General features: G+C 34.7%; 1 protein-coding gene across 1 annotated transcript in view; it reads right to left on the bottom strand.

Annotated features, from left to right (window-relative positions):
• Positions 1-437: 437 nt before the first annotated feature.
• Positions 438-15,115, bottom strand: part of LOC105145805 (uncharacterized) — a 32,559-nt gene continuing 17,881 nt past the window's right edge. Inside the window, exon 2 of the mRNA XM_087413922.1 lies at positions 438-548. Within this exon, the coding sequence (XP_087270048.1) occupies positions 544-548 (5 nt within the window). The 3' untranslated portion in view covers positions 438-543. The remainder of the gene's footprint in view (positions 549-15,115) is intronic.

The following is a 15,115-nucleotide window of genomic DNA, read 5'->3' as shown; positions in this document are numbered from 1 at the left end:
GTGTCCGCGAGAGACGCAAACAGAAAAATATCATTCTATTGCTAAGAAAAGTAATTACTCAAAAGTATTTACTTTCTTTCTTCTAGTAATGGTTATCTTTAACAAAGATTAATTCCTTGGTAATGGATCTTAAAATAATGTTTATGACAAATTTTAGAAAAATTCATTGTTATATATATTCAAAACGAGAATTAATGTTTTTGGAAGAATATATATATATATATTATAAAATTGATCAAAGAAACGATTTTATATAATAGGCAAATTGAATTAATTTTAATTTAATAATCTTGATTAAAGTATTAAGCTTACTAGGATTCAGAATGTATTTTTAATAAACTTGATACTTACGCGACAATTGAATTTATAATTTGCGGATATTTATTTTTTAAATAAACACTTGAAACAATTAATATTTGCGTACAGTATACATTTTTCTGTGTCCAGACAAGGAGAAAAATAGAAGATGTCTCTATTTCCTTTTCTTCCCTTCATTCGAAATAGCGGAGCTCATCTTTGACGACTTCCTTCGACGACACGTGTTTAGCCTTCAACATCAGATATATGAGTTTAGTTTCTAATTCAAATAGATACACCCAAGATTGAATTATTGTACTTGAAACTGTATCTTAAGCGGCTTTTCTTTCTCGTATTTATCGTACTTTTCATGCATTTTTCTTTGTGTCTTACACCGTTTTCTTTTATTTCAAACTTTTTAAAATAATTCTATTATTAGAAATATAAAATAAATTCTATTATAATTTGATTAAATTAACTTGTCGATGGTTCATTAGTGCGCAACGTTCTCGTTAGAATAATTTAAAGTTTATAAGGAATTCTTTTTTCCCAAGCAAATCGCAGCCTCTCTTTCGCTTCCGAGCCGCGCTGTGAATTATATACTCCAGTGAATGTAATACGGTACGTAATACTTCCGACGTTGGTCAACAGGTTCCTCCTCAGGTTTAACGTTTCCTCATTACGTAACGGACTTTTGGGGCCGATTTCACTATTTCGGTTTAAAGGCACAGGAAACGGGAGGGAGGGGGGGGGGATAGCGTGTAATGTCTTTGGTAACTCATCGTTTCGGAGAATCGTCTTAAATGAATAAATCCATCGGTTCTTTTGAAATGCAGCGCATTTCTCGAACGTGTCGCAAGGAAGGGCTGTCAGATTCGAAATGAAAAAAAAATTGAGAAATGATGCGGCGTTAATGTACTGCGTACATCCGTCCTCCCGTCTTACGCCATACGGAAAGAAGCCTCTCGGTGATCGCCTTTTAACGTCGGCTTTCGTTGTGCACGAAAGGTAGGTAGGTACGTACTTGTATACGAGTATCCCATCGCGACCGGCTCGGTATCCCGCGATTACTAAATCATTCTGTCAATGATCTACAGCGTTAACGGCTAACGTAGTGTCAATTTCTATTGCGCGTCGTATACGCGTAAGCGATGTGGCATCGTGTATAAGATTAGCTGGAGCGCGCGATCGAGCGCGCAAACCGGTTCTTTTCGGTGTCAAATACATTTCCATACTCAATCAGAGAGTTATTGCGAAACCGCGATGTAAAATAGCTCGCACGATTAACATTTTATTTTTCGAGAGAGAAGCTGTGTTAAGAGAGCCACAGAAATTGAAATTGAATCGGTTACGTTACGAAAGAGAAACTGCTACAACGAAGAGCAAAAAGAAATATTCAGAAATATTCAGAACTATTCAGTTCAGAGGAAAGCCGTGGGTATCTTTTCATTCTTTCGTTTTTACTTCGTTACGTCGACGTATGAAAAGGTTGTCATGTAAATAAACTCTCGTGTTTCGTGAAGAACACTGCTCACGTGCTATTTCAAAATCGTTCCACATTATTTTTCTTTCTCTTCAATCGTTTTCGAAGCGAAATCGAAAGTCTTAGCGCCAAATCGCGCGCAATTTTTTCTCGCTACTTGCTATTCATTTGCCAGTGTAGGTTCATACGATTTGTAGGTTCAATGTTTGCAGTGTACGAATCACACGCGAATTCATTCATCATGATTTGCATTTTTTTATTTTGTTAATAAATCGACATGAATGATTCTAGAATTGGAAAGAGATGAGAAACAAGTTGAACCTCGAAGACATTTTTGCAAAAGATATTTTAGGCCAACGTCTATTCATAGACGATTCTAAGACTGTCTTAAAATGTTACAAGCCAATCACAGAGCCAATCAAATCTTAATAGCATCTTAAAACATTACTCAAGACGATTTTGAAATAAGAACTGACTACGAATACCTAGGAATTTAAACGCGTCCCAGGTAGGTTCTTATTCAGACTCAATGAGTGAGCGCTCGCTGTTATTGGTGTATTCTTCTAGATCATCCAATTAGACTTTTAGATCTAGAAGAATAGCAGCGTGCGTCACTCAACTGTTGAGTTTGCTGAGCGCAGCTATTGTTTACGACAAGGATCGCGTCTCGCGCGTAATTTGAGGTAGGTCGGTAAAGTCAGCGAGAAAACAAAACGCGTGTATCGCGCGACCTGCATTACCTTCTTCGTCGATCCGGTTGCTCGATAAGACAGCGAGCGGCCCGGTGACAGATAAGAGGCGGTTCCTCCCGCAGTGCAGACACAATCGTCGCCGTCGCTAATTCGAATGAGGAAAGACGGCGAAACTGGTTTGGATGAGCAGTCGGACGCTCATCGAAAGAATCGAAAGTGACTCCATCCGTGCCGAGCCAGAAATAGCAATGTGCACGGTTTATCTTAAACCGGATTCAGACGAAGCGAATGAGCGCGAATGAGCGCGAACGAATGCGAACGAATGCGAACGAACGGATTTGCTTCAATGAGGACAAATGTGGTGCCGCCGTACATTTATTGTAGCGAGCTGCTGCTCACTCGCTTTCCTTCGTGCTTGGTTTGGATCTGATTTTACGCAGCACCCTGCTAATTGTTAACTCAACAATTAATAACAATAATGAGAAAATACGGAGAAGAAAATACAAGAGGGAATAAGCGGTGTAAATCGTGCGTTGATATTTCAAAAAGAGGTCTTTTTATCTTAGACATTGAAAATTGATTGCGAAACAAATAATTTTGACAAGACGCGCGTTTCAATTAATTTTTTAATCGTCTTCAGCGAGGAAATTAAAACGTTTGCGACTGATTTGCTCCACGAACGTGTAAATAAAGGAGCGCGAATGAAAGTTCATTTCAAATTGTTTCTTCATAACATCATATCTTGACTAATACTTAATTAAATAAATAAATTAAATAATCGATATAGAATAATTTTGAAAGCGTGCCATGATAATTATCGTAGGCGCAAGATTATTACGACTATTACGACTATCGTGGCTTTGCATATGCACCGTTAATGGATAATAATTATTGATCATCGAGTGTAAATTCATCGGCATATTAGACTTTATCGATCTGCACGTCATTCGTATGACGGTATATAACGCGAGAGAAGAAGTAACGCTTTTACATAAAGTTATTCAGTAACACTGACTGGAAATTATCCTTGAAGTGTTACGAGGTCTTATCTGTTCTACCAAACACATGTAGGTCAGGGAAAGAAATCTCCTCCGAAAATGACGTTACAATCACAGGCCATAACGTTTAATAGATAATAATCTAATTTCCCAATAAAAGATAACAGAAAATACACATATAGTACAATAAAACCATATTGGAATCTATTCAGAGGGATTTGCTTCGACGTTGACAATATTTTCTTCTGTAATTAACATTGTCTTAAATTTTTTCCTTTCGAATATATTTAAAAGAATATCATTTTTTTAACGGTTGTGTGTACTTTGTAACCAACACCTTTATTCGTGTGTTCAGAATCAAATTTCACTTCTCAGCTCTTACATTATATTGACGTAACTCATTACGTATAATCAGTGTAATCAAGGGCTCAAGGCAAACGGCTATAAACGTCAAAACGCACGTCATGATTTCGAACAGAAAACGGTTATGTTCAGGTTTACACGCTATCGCGACGGGGTAAATACGTGGAAATAGCGGTAACCCCCGTGTCTTTCTTTGATGCTTGGTTATTTTGTAAAACTCATGCCACGAAATGAACGACAATCTTCTCGGACAGACTCGAATCTCATGGAGTGCAAATTACATGGAGTGTAGATAGAGATCGAGAAGGAAAAAAAAAGGAATGGATCAGATGAGCCTTGTTCCGAACACTTAAGTCGCGATCGAACACTTAAGTTCTCGACCATTTGGGTTGAAATCGGTTAAGCAAAAGCCGACTTGCCTTACGCAACGCCGCCTTTGCTACTTCGTTCTCGATCGAGGTAAGAATCGACTCGCTCAAGCCACGATAAGTATGGGAAAGCATTGAAGCTGATCGAGGCTCTCTTTGCGCGGAATATTTCGCGATTTCGCGAAATACAATTTTCAATAAACGAGAGATACCTCTGTATTCACTGTAAAGATATATTTTTAAAATACTACACACCACACACACGTACAAACACAGAATCTTACTCTAAAGAGCGAAAATTGAGCCAGTGAGTTGTTCAATGTTCAATCCTTAAAAGAGTGAAATTTCACTCTTTAGAGTAAGATTCACTTTAACCCGGCGTGAGCTCGGATATGTCACACCCAACAGGATTCGAATAGGGAAGTTAAATGGGAAGATACATCGATTGTCAACATCAAGAAAACGAAATTCATTTTTTATAAGTTGGTTAGTGAGGATTATAAATGAGTCAAAGTCAATATTTAGAAAATCAGAGTATTCGTATCTTCAATATCATTGGTGACCAATCCAGCTTTGATGGATAAATTATTATTAAAGATTTCATCAGTAAGGTAAAGAATTTTAATTGAGGGGATAACGATGAAAATTAGGATGAATGTGGGTGTAATAGTTCAAATAATTTCAATTATTTTGATGTTCTAGGAGGAATCGGTTAATAAATTTATTAGATAGGGATTTAAATATGATAAATAAAATTAATGTTGTAATGAAAGTTAAGATAATTATTGTAAAATCATTGATCTCTTCAACGTTTAAAATTGTTACTAATTTGAAAATTGTTAAAATTTTAATAAATATAATTTTCTTATAATTTTGAATATTTTATTTGTAGTTTTTAGTGGGAGATCCATTGTATCTTATGAAATATTTTTAGATTTAAGTACTTTTAGGTACTTTACCACCTAGCTCACGCCGGGTTAAAAGTTTTAGAGAGTATAAAACTATAAATATTTTTACTATTATTATTATAAAGTTATAATTATATAACAAGCGACCAAAAAATACATTGGAATCGAATTGTGGCGGCTGATAACTTTTGTAGGTATTGCAATTTATATAGCTTGAAATACGCGCCACATCGCGAGTGGCCTGATTCCTTTTTACAGCATCCGTCAAAAAATATGCAGATCGATTTGCATCTTTCTATCGTAGCTATTTTCCCGAGGCATCGAGATAACCGAGAATCTAAAGGCCAGTCAATTAAAAGCGCTAAACTCGGGATCGTCATCCACTGAAAAAAGCGGAGGCGAAAAGCACAGCAAAATGCTGGCGAAGCTAAAGTTTACTTTTCAAATTTTTTTTATTAAAGCGATTTTTAATATAATAACATAACACGTGTTCATTTAATTTTATATTCAATACCTTTAATTTTTAATTAAATTATTCTTTAATTCACCAGTTTACATAATAATTTAGTGTCTTAGTTATTATACAGTTATTATCATTTTAATGTTCAAATTATTTCCTGTTAACCCTTTTGTGTCTGTTGAGAATAATTCCAACAACTTATAATTTTTAATAACTTTTTCTTTTTATATATATATATATATATATTATATAATATAAATTTCATAACTGTAAATAATTTCAAGATATATTCAGCTCTTTTTGATATCACTTATCTCCTGACATGACATGTATAAAACATATCCATTGATATTTTATTATATATAGGAAAAAATTAACATGTTTTAATTTTTTTACAATACACATTTTGCTTAGCTAATTCATTCAAAGAATCACATTAAATCAAAGTAACTTTTAAAGAAACAACCTGTCAACAATAATGATAATACATCTATGCTCGTGTATTTTGTATGTTATATTTATCTCTTCTCGTACAATTTGTATTACGTTTAGCGGAACATAACGCACGAATGAATTTTCCTACGTGAATCCCTAGTGAACGAGCTGATTGCTAAACGATGTGTCTAATTATCCACGCCATTTGTACGAATGCTTGATCACTCCTCGCTCCTCGTAATCTTTCTCACGTAAAGGCATACATACCTCCGCGCGTGCCTACGTCAACGCGCCTCGCAAGAGCTTGGCGAGACGCGGAGAGGCGAGGCGAGGAGAGGAGAGGAGAAGAGAGGAGAGGAGAAGAGAGGAGAGGCGAGGAGAGAAGAGAGTAGAGACGAGACGAGGTGAGGCGAGGCGTGAAGTGGCTCAGCGAGGCACGATCAGACGAGGAGAGGCGAGGAGAGCGAAGGCGGTCTGACGGGCACTCAGCTTTCGTTTTCACCCAGCCTGCTTGTTAATCCGGTGAGTCAATAGTTGTATAACACTGGAACTATGTTGCGTAACCCACGTCGCCGTTGGTTTCCCTCGCGACCTACTTGCCCACTAAACTAGACACACATTCTTATCCAGCGGTGATCCGTCCTCTTTCTCTCTCTCTCCCATCCTCTCTTCCTCTCTCTCTCTCTCTCTCTCTCTCTCTCTCTCTCTCTCTCTCTCTCTCTCTCTCTCTCTCTCTCTCTCTCGCATTCACTATTTTGTTCAAGCCTTTAATAAAGGTTTTCCCCTGTTCAGACACCTGTATTTCATCACACTTGTACATATTTCCGCAAAAGATAAAACTTTCGATAATTTGGCTAATATAAATTCAACCTTTTGCAAGAAAAACATCGAATTCTTTTTAAAAATGCGAAATCTAAAATTGTTACATTATAATTTCCTAACAAATGGAAATATCTTGCTACGAAAGGTCAAAAAAATATTGCGTTTTCACGAGAAGCCTCATGTTTATCAGATAAAACGTTCAGAAATGTTCTGGATGAAACGTAGACGAATAAAAACGTACTCAAGATGATACAAACCGTTGAATCATGGAGGGAACTGGGGGGATATTATTTACAATTGGTTTTCATGAAGTTTTAAAAAAAAATCAAATGACACTTTTATGGAGCGTAAAGTTAAGTGTCCGACGTTGTTACATCAATATTCACATTTTATTGGATACCGAGACACGTAAATGTTCTTCCATGTTTCTATATTTCTATGCGGCAGGCTAAAGTCACAGTCTGGAATAGACGTCGATCAATTACAACATTTCCCTATGAAATGGCAGCAAGAAAAATCTTAGTGAATATTTCATTATCAGATAGACTGAATACGGAGTTTCCTGGCGACGTCCTACTTTCGGCCACAACAATTCAATAAAGGATAATACGGCCATGTACCAGATACGCGATCCTCGAGTAATAAAATTCCGGTAAAGTTAATGTAACGTCAAAGGATGCAATATTGCCAAAACTCCAAATTATTAATTCGAACATCATACATTTGTCTGTCGCGGATTTTTTTAGCACGACGTAAATATTCAAAGATAAAAATTTAAATTTATTGTTGTATTTTCAAATAGAAAATTTCCGTTCTGTCGAATTATTTTTTATTCAACATAGATTCTTTTATCGATATATAGAGATTCCGTTTTTTTATCAAGAATACCGAAAGAAATAATAATTTATCACTGACATTTTTCATCGTTGATACATTTTTATTGTAATATTTTTATGTAAAAGTAATATCACTCGTTTTAATAAATATATAGAGGCTTCTTTTCACGATGGATTTGGATTATTTCTTTTTGAATGTTATATCGCGCTCCTGTATAAAACAGCCCATACAAGACAGTCCGACATTACAACAGCCAATGCTTGGTCGATCTATGGCGATTATCCATTAGCCAAGAATCTGTCATTCAATACTGGCTTATTGTTAGCAAATAATCTCGGATGCCTATTTATTTTTACGATAATATGGTATACGATAATGGATCAATCCTGGACCAACATTATAGCCATTATAGCCATTAAGTATCTATTATAAGAAATATTCGTCCATATCTAGTGAATGACTATGCACATTGTAATAAAAAATGAAATAAATATAATTTCAAACTTATATCTACTTTTTTTTTATATCAAAGTACCACTTCTTTTTATTTGTAATTTTATTTGTTTGTCATACTTGAGCCATTATTGTTCATAGCTCATTATTATCGTTCATTATAATACTTGAGCTCAAGTTATTATTCAATTATAATAACGCTGGACCAGTTCTGACTACTATTATTAGACCAATATAAAGAGTCTGATAGCCAATAATGGTCCAATACCGCCGAGCCAATTGTAAAACTCTGTATAGGTAACCACCACGCGATCAGTTACCGCGAATCTCTTCCTCGTCTCGGGTGTTTAATAATCCGAAGAGTGATTTTTGAACCATCGTGGTTCGCTTTGTGCGGCCGTACGTTGGTGATTATTGACTTGCGGTTTTTTTTTTTTTGCGACGGTCGCAGGTAATCGAGGAGTGCTGTAATATTGCCAAAACGGATCGAAGCAAAATCGAGCCCAAGGTCACTCTCAGTCTGCCTTCGAAACACCATGGTGGATTCGCGAAATCATTTCGATATACTCAATGTACCTATTTTCCATTCCTCTTCCGATGTCACTTTTTTTCAGAGTCGCAAATCATGACCGACATGAAAGTAAAATGATTTAACCTGCCACGTCGGACGTAGCTACGTAGAAACTTCTTGCCCTGGATCGTGGTTCTCTAACAAAACCGGCGATTATGATCATTAACGCGTCACAAAGCGAACGTCATGTCTATTATTAATCCTTTATATACTAAGAATTTCCCAATAAGGATGTTATCGAAAGAAATGCTTAATTTATTGTATATAATATGTGAATTATAATTCAACGAGTAATATGTAAACGTAACTTAACATTAAAAAGTATTTCTTTAATATTAAAGCAATCTTTAAAATAAATAAAAAATATTTTTAATGATAAAATTCGTTACGTTATGATATATATGTTGTATATATGGTGTTATAGGTATATAATTTTGAAAAATTATTTTATAATGATATAATATTTATTTAATTTTTCATAAATTATATTTTCGATACGTCGAGTCTATTTTGATTTTTCCTAATACTTAGAAATAAATTTTCGCACACTGCAATTTAATAACGATTTAGACACACACACGCGCGCGCGCGTTTGTTTTCACAAATCTTATGCCAGAAACAAAATCAACCCCAAGGAGACATAAATTCTCACTACTAAATATATATCCAAGGTAATGCAACACTATTTTACTCGTCATTGCAATCAAGCGTCGCTTTTTCATCAAGTACAAGTATGATAATAATACGTTAATAAAAAAAAAAAGAGAACAATATGCCACAATCCCACTTGCACTGGTTTTAAATTATAGTTATAAACCTGTTCGCGCGCATCTCTGAACAATCCTCATAATATAATCAATATAGCCGTGCGCACGAGTTACAGAAATTGCGAGCTCACGAAATCGACTGCCGGTGGGCGAAACGGGGTCACCGAGATGGACGGGCGATCCAAATGGATGGAATATAGCAATAAGAGAAATTTTATGAAACCCGAATAAATATAGATTTTGCAAAACATTCGCAATTGCTTGAACGATCACTAATCGCGTTACCATCACACAATCGACGATTTAGAATAATCTGATTTAGAATAGTAATTTTTTTCATAATTTATATTATTTTTTTTTATAATTTGTCACTCTGGAAATATGTACAAAATAATCCTTAATCTCGCTTATATGGTGCGATTAATTACATGATACTACTAATCCACATTATATTTCTTTTTTTTTTTTATTGTATCGCGTACGTATAAAATAATATTCTGACATTATTTTAGTCGCATTTAATAACAAACCAATTTAATTTATACAGCGTGTATTTAGCGCGCTTGGAAAATATCCGATCGCAACGTGATTATATTTCTGAAAAAAGACATAAGACACATTATCGCATGTCTGGGTCACATTATAACAAGAACGTCGAGGAGTTTAATTCCTGACTAAGAGCTCAGGTGTACGGACACTAAGGAGCTTTGCGTGTCACGAAACGGAAGACCAAACTTCGCCTTAATATTGTTCGAAAATTGTTTCTGAAATCATGTAAAACTTATTGCATACTTCGTCGATGTAAAAAAAAAGCTAGCACATAAATAAGAGTAAAAGGAAAACAGCGCAACCAATTTTTATATTTTCTCTGATAATACGTAACTTTGTGACAACAACATATTTATTTGAAATTTTAACTACTCTTAAATAAATCACTCTTAAATGCATGAATAAATTGATATATATATGTAGAGATTATTCTTATATGTAGTGATAATTCTTTAATAAATATTAACTTTTTACGAAAGGTTTAATAAATATATTTTTAGCTTTTTCCTCATTTTTGACATTGTATATTTTAGCAATTTAATCTCTTAAATTTTGTTTAAATTTCAAGCAAAAATAATTTAAATTTAATTGAGAATCAAAGTTCATTTAAATTTTATTTTCGGAGCACATTGTTCGTAACAAATTTAATTAATTTTTAGTATATATATATATATATATCTTCGTAATTATTATAGATATCTTTCGAAAAACCAACATTAGGAAATAACAGCATTAAAATTTAATAATGCTAACATTAAAATTCAATATAGACAAAACACACACACACACACACATCTTAATTCATTAAATTAGCGAAATTCAAATGCGAAATTATTTTTGCGAGAAACTCTCGGTGAATCTTTGGCCTAAGATATAACTTGTCATCTCTCAACTATGACAGTCCCTGAGAAAAACATTCGCGAAAAATGCGGTCCTCGTAGAATAAAAAATAAGATAACGTGAGAGAAAGAAAAAGAAAGAGAGAGAGAGAGAGAGAGAGAGAGAGAATCGCGTGAGTCTGTCGCGATTGGCTTATTAACTGCGGTATTGAGATTAAGTTTATTCAGTAACGAGTACGCCGTGACACACTAACCAAGTGGTCGAGACCCACTTAACTCACTGGGTGACCTCCATCGAAATGGCATGGATGGGGTGATAGTGCGTGGCGCGTTCCTCTTTTTTGCATGTATTTCGAGCGCTGCACGCAATGCGCGCGGAAAGCGCGAGGCCGGACGCCGAGCGTCCTTCGATTTTCATACGGGAAGACCTTTGCCTACTCGAGTCAGACAGGCGTTCGGATTTATGCAGCCGCGGCCTGCAGCTGCAAGGTCCTGCAATGCAGCACGTATTCAATGAACGAGAGTGCACCGATACCTCAGGAATTGGAGGAGAGAGATGACTTTCGCGACTTGTGATCTTCTCTTGAAACATTTTGTCTACGACGAATCAAAAACTGCACGCGAAACTGCACCAATTTGCCGATATTATAATCGTGTACGATTTTTTTATATTCATTACGTTTTTCAGTGATCAACGATTTGGCGAAAGAAAAAAATTCATTAAAAGAATGAAGTGTTTCAAACGTAGAATAATAAATTATAGAAAATACGTATAAATAATTATAAGAAAAACAAAGTAAAATATAAAATAGTAAATGATACGTAGGTAAAAAAGAATTGTTTCATTTTTGAAAATATTTATATGTATTTTGAAAACTATTTAAAAAATTATCTACATCTTTAATCTTTTTATAATTTATTAATGATTGCTTCTTTTTGGGTAACATTTACCGCTATAAAAATGTAAATCCTTTAAGGAAAGATATTATAATGGGCAAAAATGACAGACATTGATTACAAGACAAAGGGAAAGTGTGTACAATTTCACTTTCATTTGTAAACAGTGCCGAAAAATTAGTCAACGTTCTTCAATCTCGACGCGAAAACTTTTGAGGCGAGAAAGTTTAACAGTTCAGTAATTTCACCATTTCGAAATTCAAGAGTTACAAATTAAAACATAATAAAAGAATTCACTAGAGCACTAATGCGTAATTTTTTTTTTTAGAAGAGTTATTTTCAGAGGGTTGTTTTTAGAAATATTGTAGATAAAATCCGGGATAAAATCTTACGTGTCGCATAATATGGTTTATTTCATTAAATATAAAATAAAAATATGATTTTATATTTTCAATTGAGCCAATGAGTCGGAAAAAATTCAAGATGGGTAAATGCGACGCACAAGTCGTAAATTGCTCATCAATTATAGCTATATAGTATTAGAACATTTGATACCGAAATTATTTGGTTTGATATAAATATCCCTCAAAATAGTCGGTATATTATTATTTCTTCAAATTTTTATCTCACCCTTTCAAATGGCAAGACTTCTGCATAAATTGCGATTTCAAAATTCAAAGATTAATAGATAATCATCTGAGGAGTAAACATTCAAAATGCGTTTTATCCAAAATTTTTTTTTTAATTAGAGATTGCGTAATGTTCAGTGTTGAAAAATTCATACTATAAGCTACTTTGAGATGTTCGGAAAGCATTTTTTTCATCGTCAATTTATATGCTGAAAAAAAAACGAAGTGCATTATGTTTTTTTAACTAGAAACAAACAAAATGCATTTGTTTAACATTTTTAGCAATTGTTCAGCAATTACGTTTAATATTTCACATCCTACTGATTGGCACAGTATTATTTTCTGTAAAGTGTAATTTCTTTCTTTCTCATTTTCTGAAAATTACAAATTTTCGACAAAAACGCATTTCGAAAGTCTGCTCCTCATCTATCTGGAGCAATTTATATAGTTTCGTAAATCTAACTTTCGATTTAGTCATGGATAAATATTTAAGACAAAAAAAAATACACATTTGTCGATTAGAAACCGCATCATCCCGGGTATATTATCGAATACCTGCACCGATAACCGAATACGCGTATTCGGTTTCTTCAACGGTACGTTTCTTACGCAAACTAGCGAAAGTAGGCGGACGCGCGAGAACCACGTTTGGCCACATATATATATATATATATACGTACACACAGAAACAGACAACTCTCGCGACATAGTCATCAGGAGAGCGAAAGCACGTGGGAACGTGTGCATGTGTGCACTTTGTGAGCTGGTCGCAGAGCTCGCCCAGGTTGGAAAAAGGATTACGAAATCTTACTGAACAATCGAGCATCTCTTTCGCGCCGAAAGCGAGAGTGGAGGAGAGAAGCCCAGAGCCTTAACCACAAATGATCGCCGGTACATATCAGGTCCAGTATACACTATCGATACACTCTCTAAATCTGAATCAGTGGATAGTCGCTAATTACCCAGTGGCATACTTGGCACTGATAATCAGTGAAGTTCAACTAAAAAAGGAAGAATGTTTGAGCATTATATAACTAAAATACCGATATCTGCACGTTAATTTCAATTTTTCCATACCATATTCATTGAGCTTAAGCACTAAAACAAGATTAGTTAGATCAGATAATAAAGATTAGGTAGGGATCTTACATTTAATTTACTGATTACCAGTGGCTTACTTGGCACTGATATCAGAGATTATCCTCTGATTCAGATTTAGAGAGTAAATTTAAAGTGAAAAACTCGATTGATTTGTTAGACTTTCCTTATGAAACTTTGAAACCTTTATTAAAAATTGTACAACATATTATATATGGATCGAACTTGAAAATAATATCTCTTTCTATCTTTTTGTCTTCTTCGCGAAGACCTAAGCGAAGAATATCTCTTTCACGGTTTCTATCTCACCAAGTTATTACTTTTATCAACTTATTCTTACGAAACAATTTTTTTTTTCTTTTAATTTTGTAGACTAAAATACATGAAAGCGTAATTAGCTTTTCAAAGAATAGCTTCGGTGATGTAGGTGCCATATGTACGTAATTCTCGCCTGTAATTGTTTCGAGAGCACACCGAATTGTAAAGCGTAAACGCAGATGGAGCAGATGGATTACTCATAAAAGCAATATGCAATTATCAGGAAATTAACGTAGGCTACAACACACTGTATCCCGAGACCGGTAATGCCGCATACCCGAGTACTCTGTAACATGTTGTTTATAGATGTTGGAAATGATTACCGGGAAATTGTATCTCGAACCATGTTAGTGCCGGACCGTGACCAAGTGATAATGACTTCGGCGCACAAGTCAATAAGGTAAAATGTTCTATTTCGAGTGCAAAGAAATGTGTTTCAATAAACGCGTTTCAATTAAGAGAGAAATAATAGAGTATTGCTTACGATAGAGTATTACGAACGATGAGCGGGTAAGAAGTGCCCGCATCCTGTTTTCTTTCTGCGGATGTTCAAATGAAATAACCTGCCTGAGAAGAGCCGAAATGTCGCCTGTCAATATTACTTAACCACGCTTCAAGAAACATGTAATCTTCGGTAATCAAACATGTTGTTTCGCAGCATTCAAAGCTTTGTATTGGTAAAGGACCTTTCCTTTCGTACTATTATAAGAGAAAGAATGATTGCAACCACCATAATTTAACCATAATTTGTAGTCATTTTCTAATATTTTATATGTTTCTTGAATTTATAGATAATATTATAAATTATTATTATTACTATTTATATAACATTGTAGTAATAATAACTATAAAAGTGGAGCTTTGAATCGTAACTTTTTTACCAATTATACGACGAATAATTAGTATCTTTTTCTCAGTATAAGTAATTGCTAAAAATGACGTTTTTTCTCTAATAGTTTACTCCAAAAAAAGGATCGTTTAAAAATATATATATTCGACATTTAATTTCTTGATTTTTCTAAATTCATCGGCATTAATATACCTTCGATCTTTCCTATCTCGTACAAGCTTACGACACTTTTAGAAAGGGCCCAGAGAGCCCTTCCTATAATAAAAGAAACATACGGTGCTGCAGGGATTACCTTATTTAACGAATTAATTAAAATGTAAGACGGGATTTCGTCGGTGGGCACGACGGTAAAAAAGCCTCACGAGAGTGTTTCAATAAGCGGCATGATTTAATGGGCGAGATGGGAGGAGCTGGCGCGCGACAAAAAGGAGGCCGCCATTTCTACGCATGAGTAAAGCCGGTAATGTATATTATGAAAACG

This window comes from Acromyrmex echinatior, chromosome 15, assembly GCF_024713525.1.
Source record: "Acromyrmex echinatior isolate Ae372 chromosome 15, ASM2471352v2, whole genome shotgun sequence".
NCBI lineage: Eukaryota > Metazoa > Arthropoda > Insecta > Hymenoptera > Formicidae > Acromyrmex > Acromyrmex echinatior.
The sequence above is the reverse complement of the archived record's forward strand: the minus strand, read 5'-3'. Positions and strand labels throughout refer to the sequence as shown.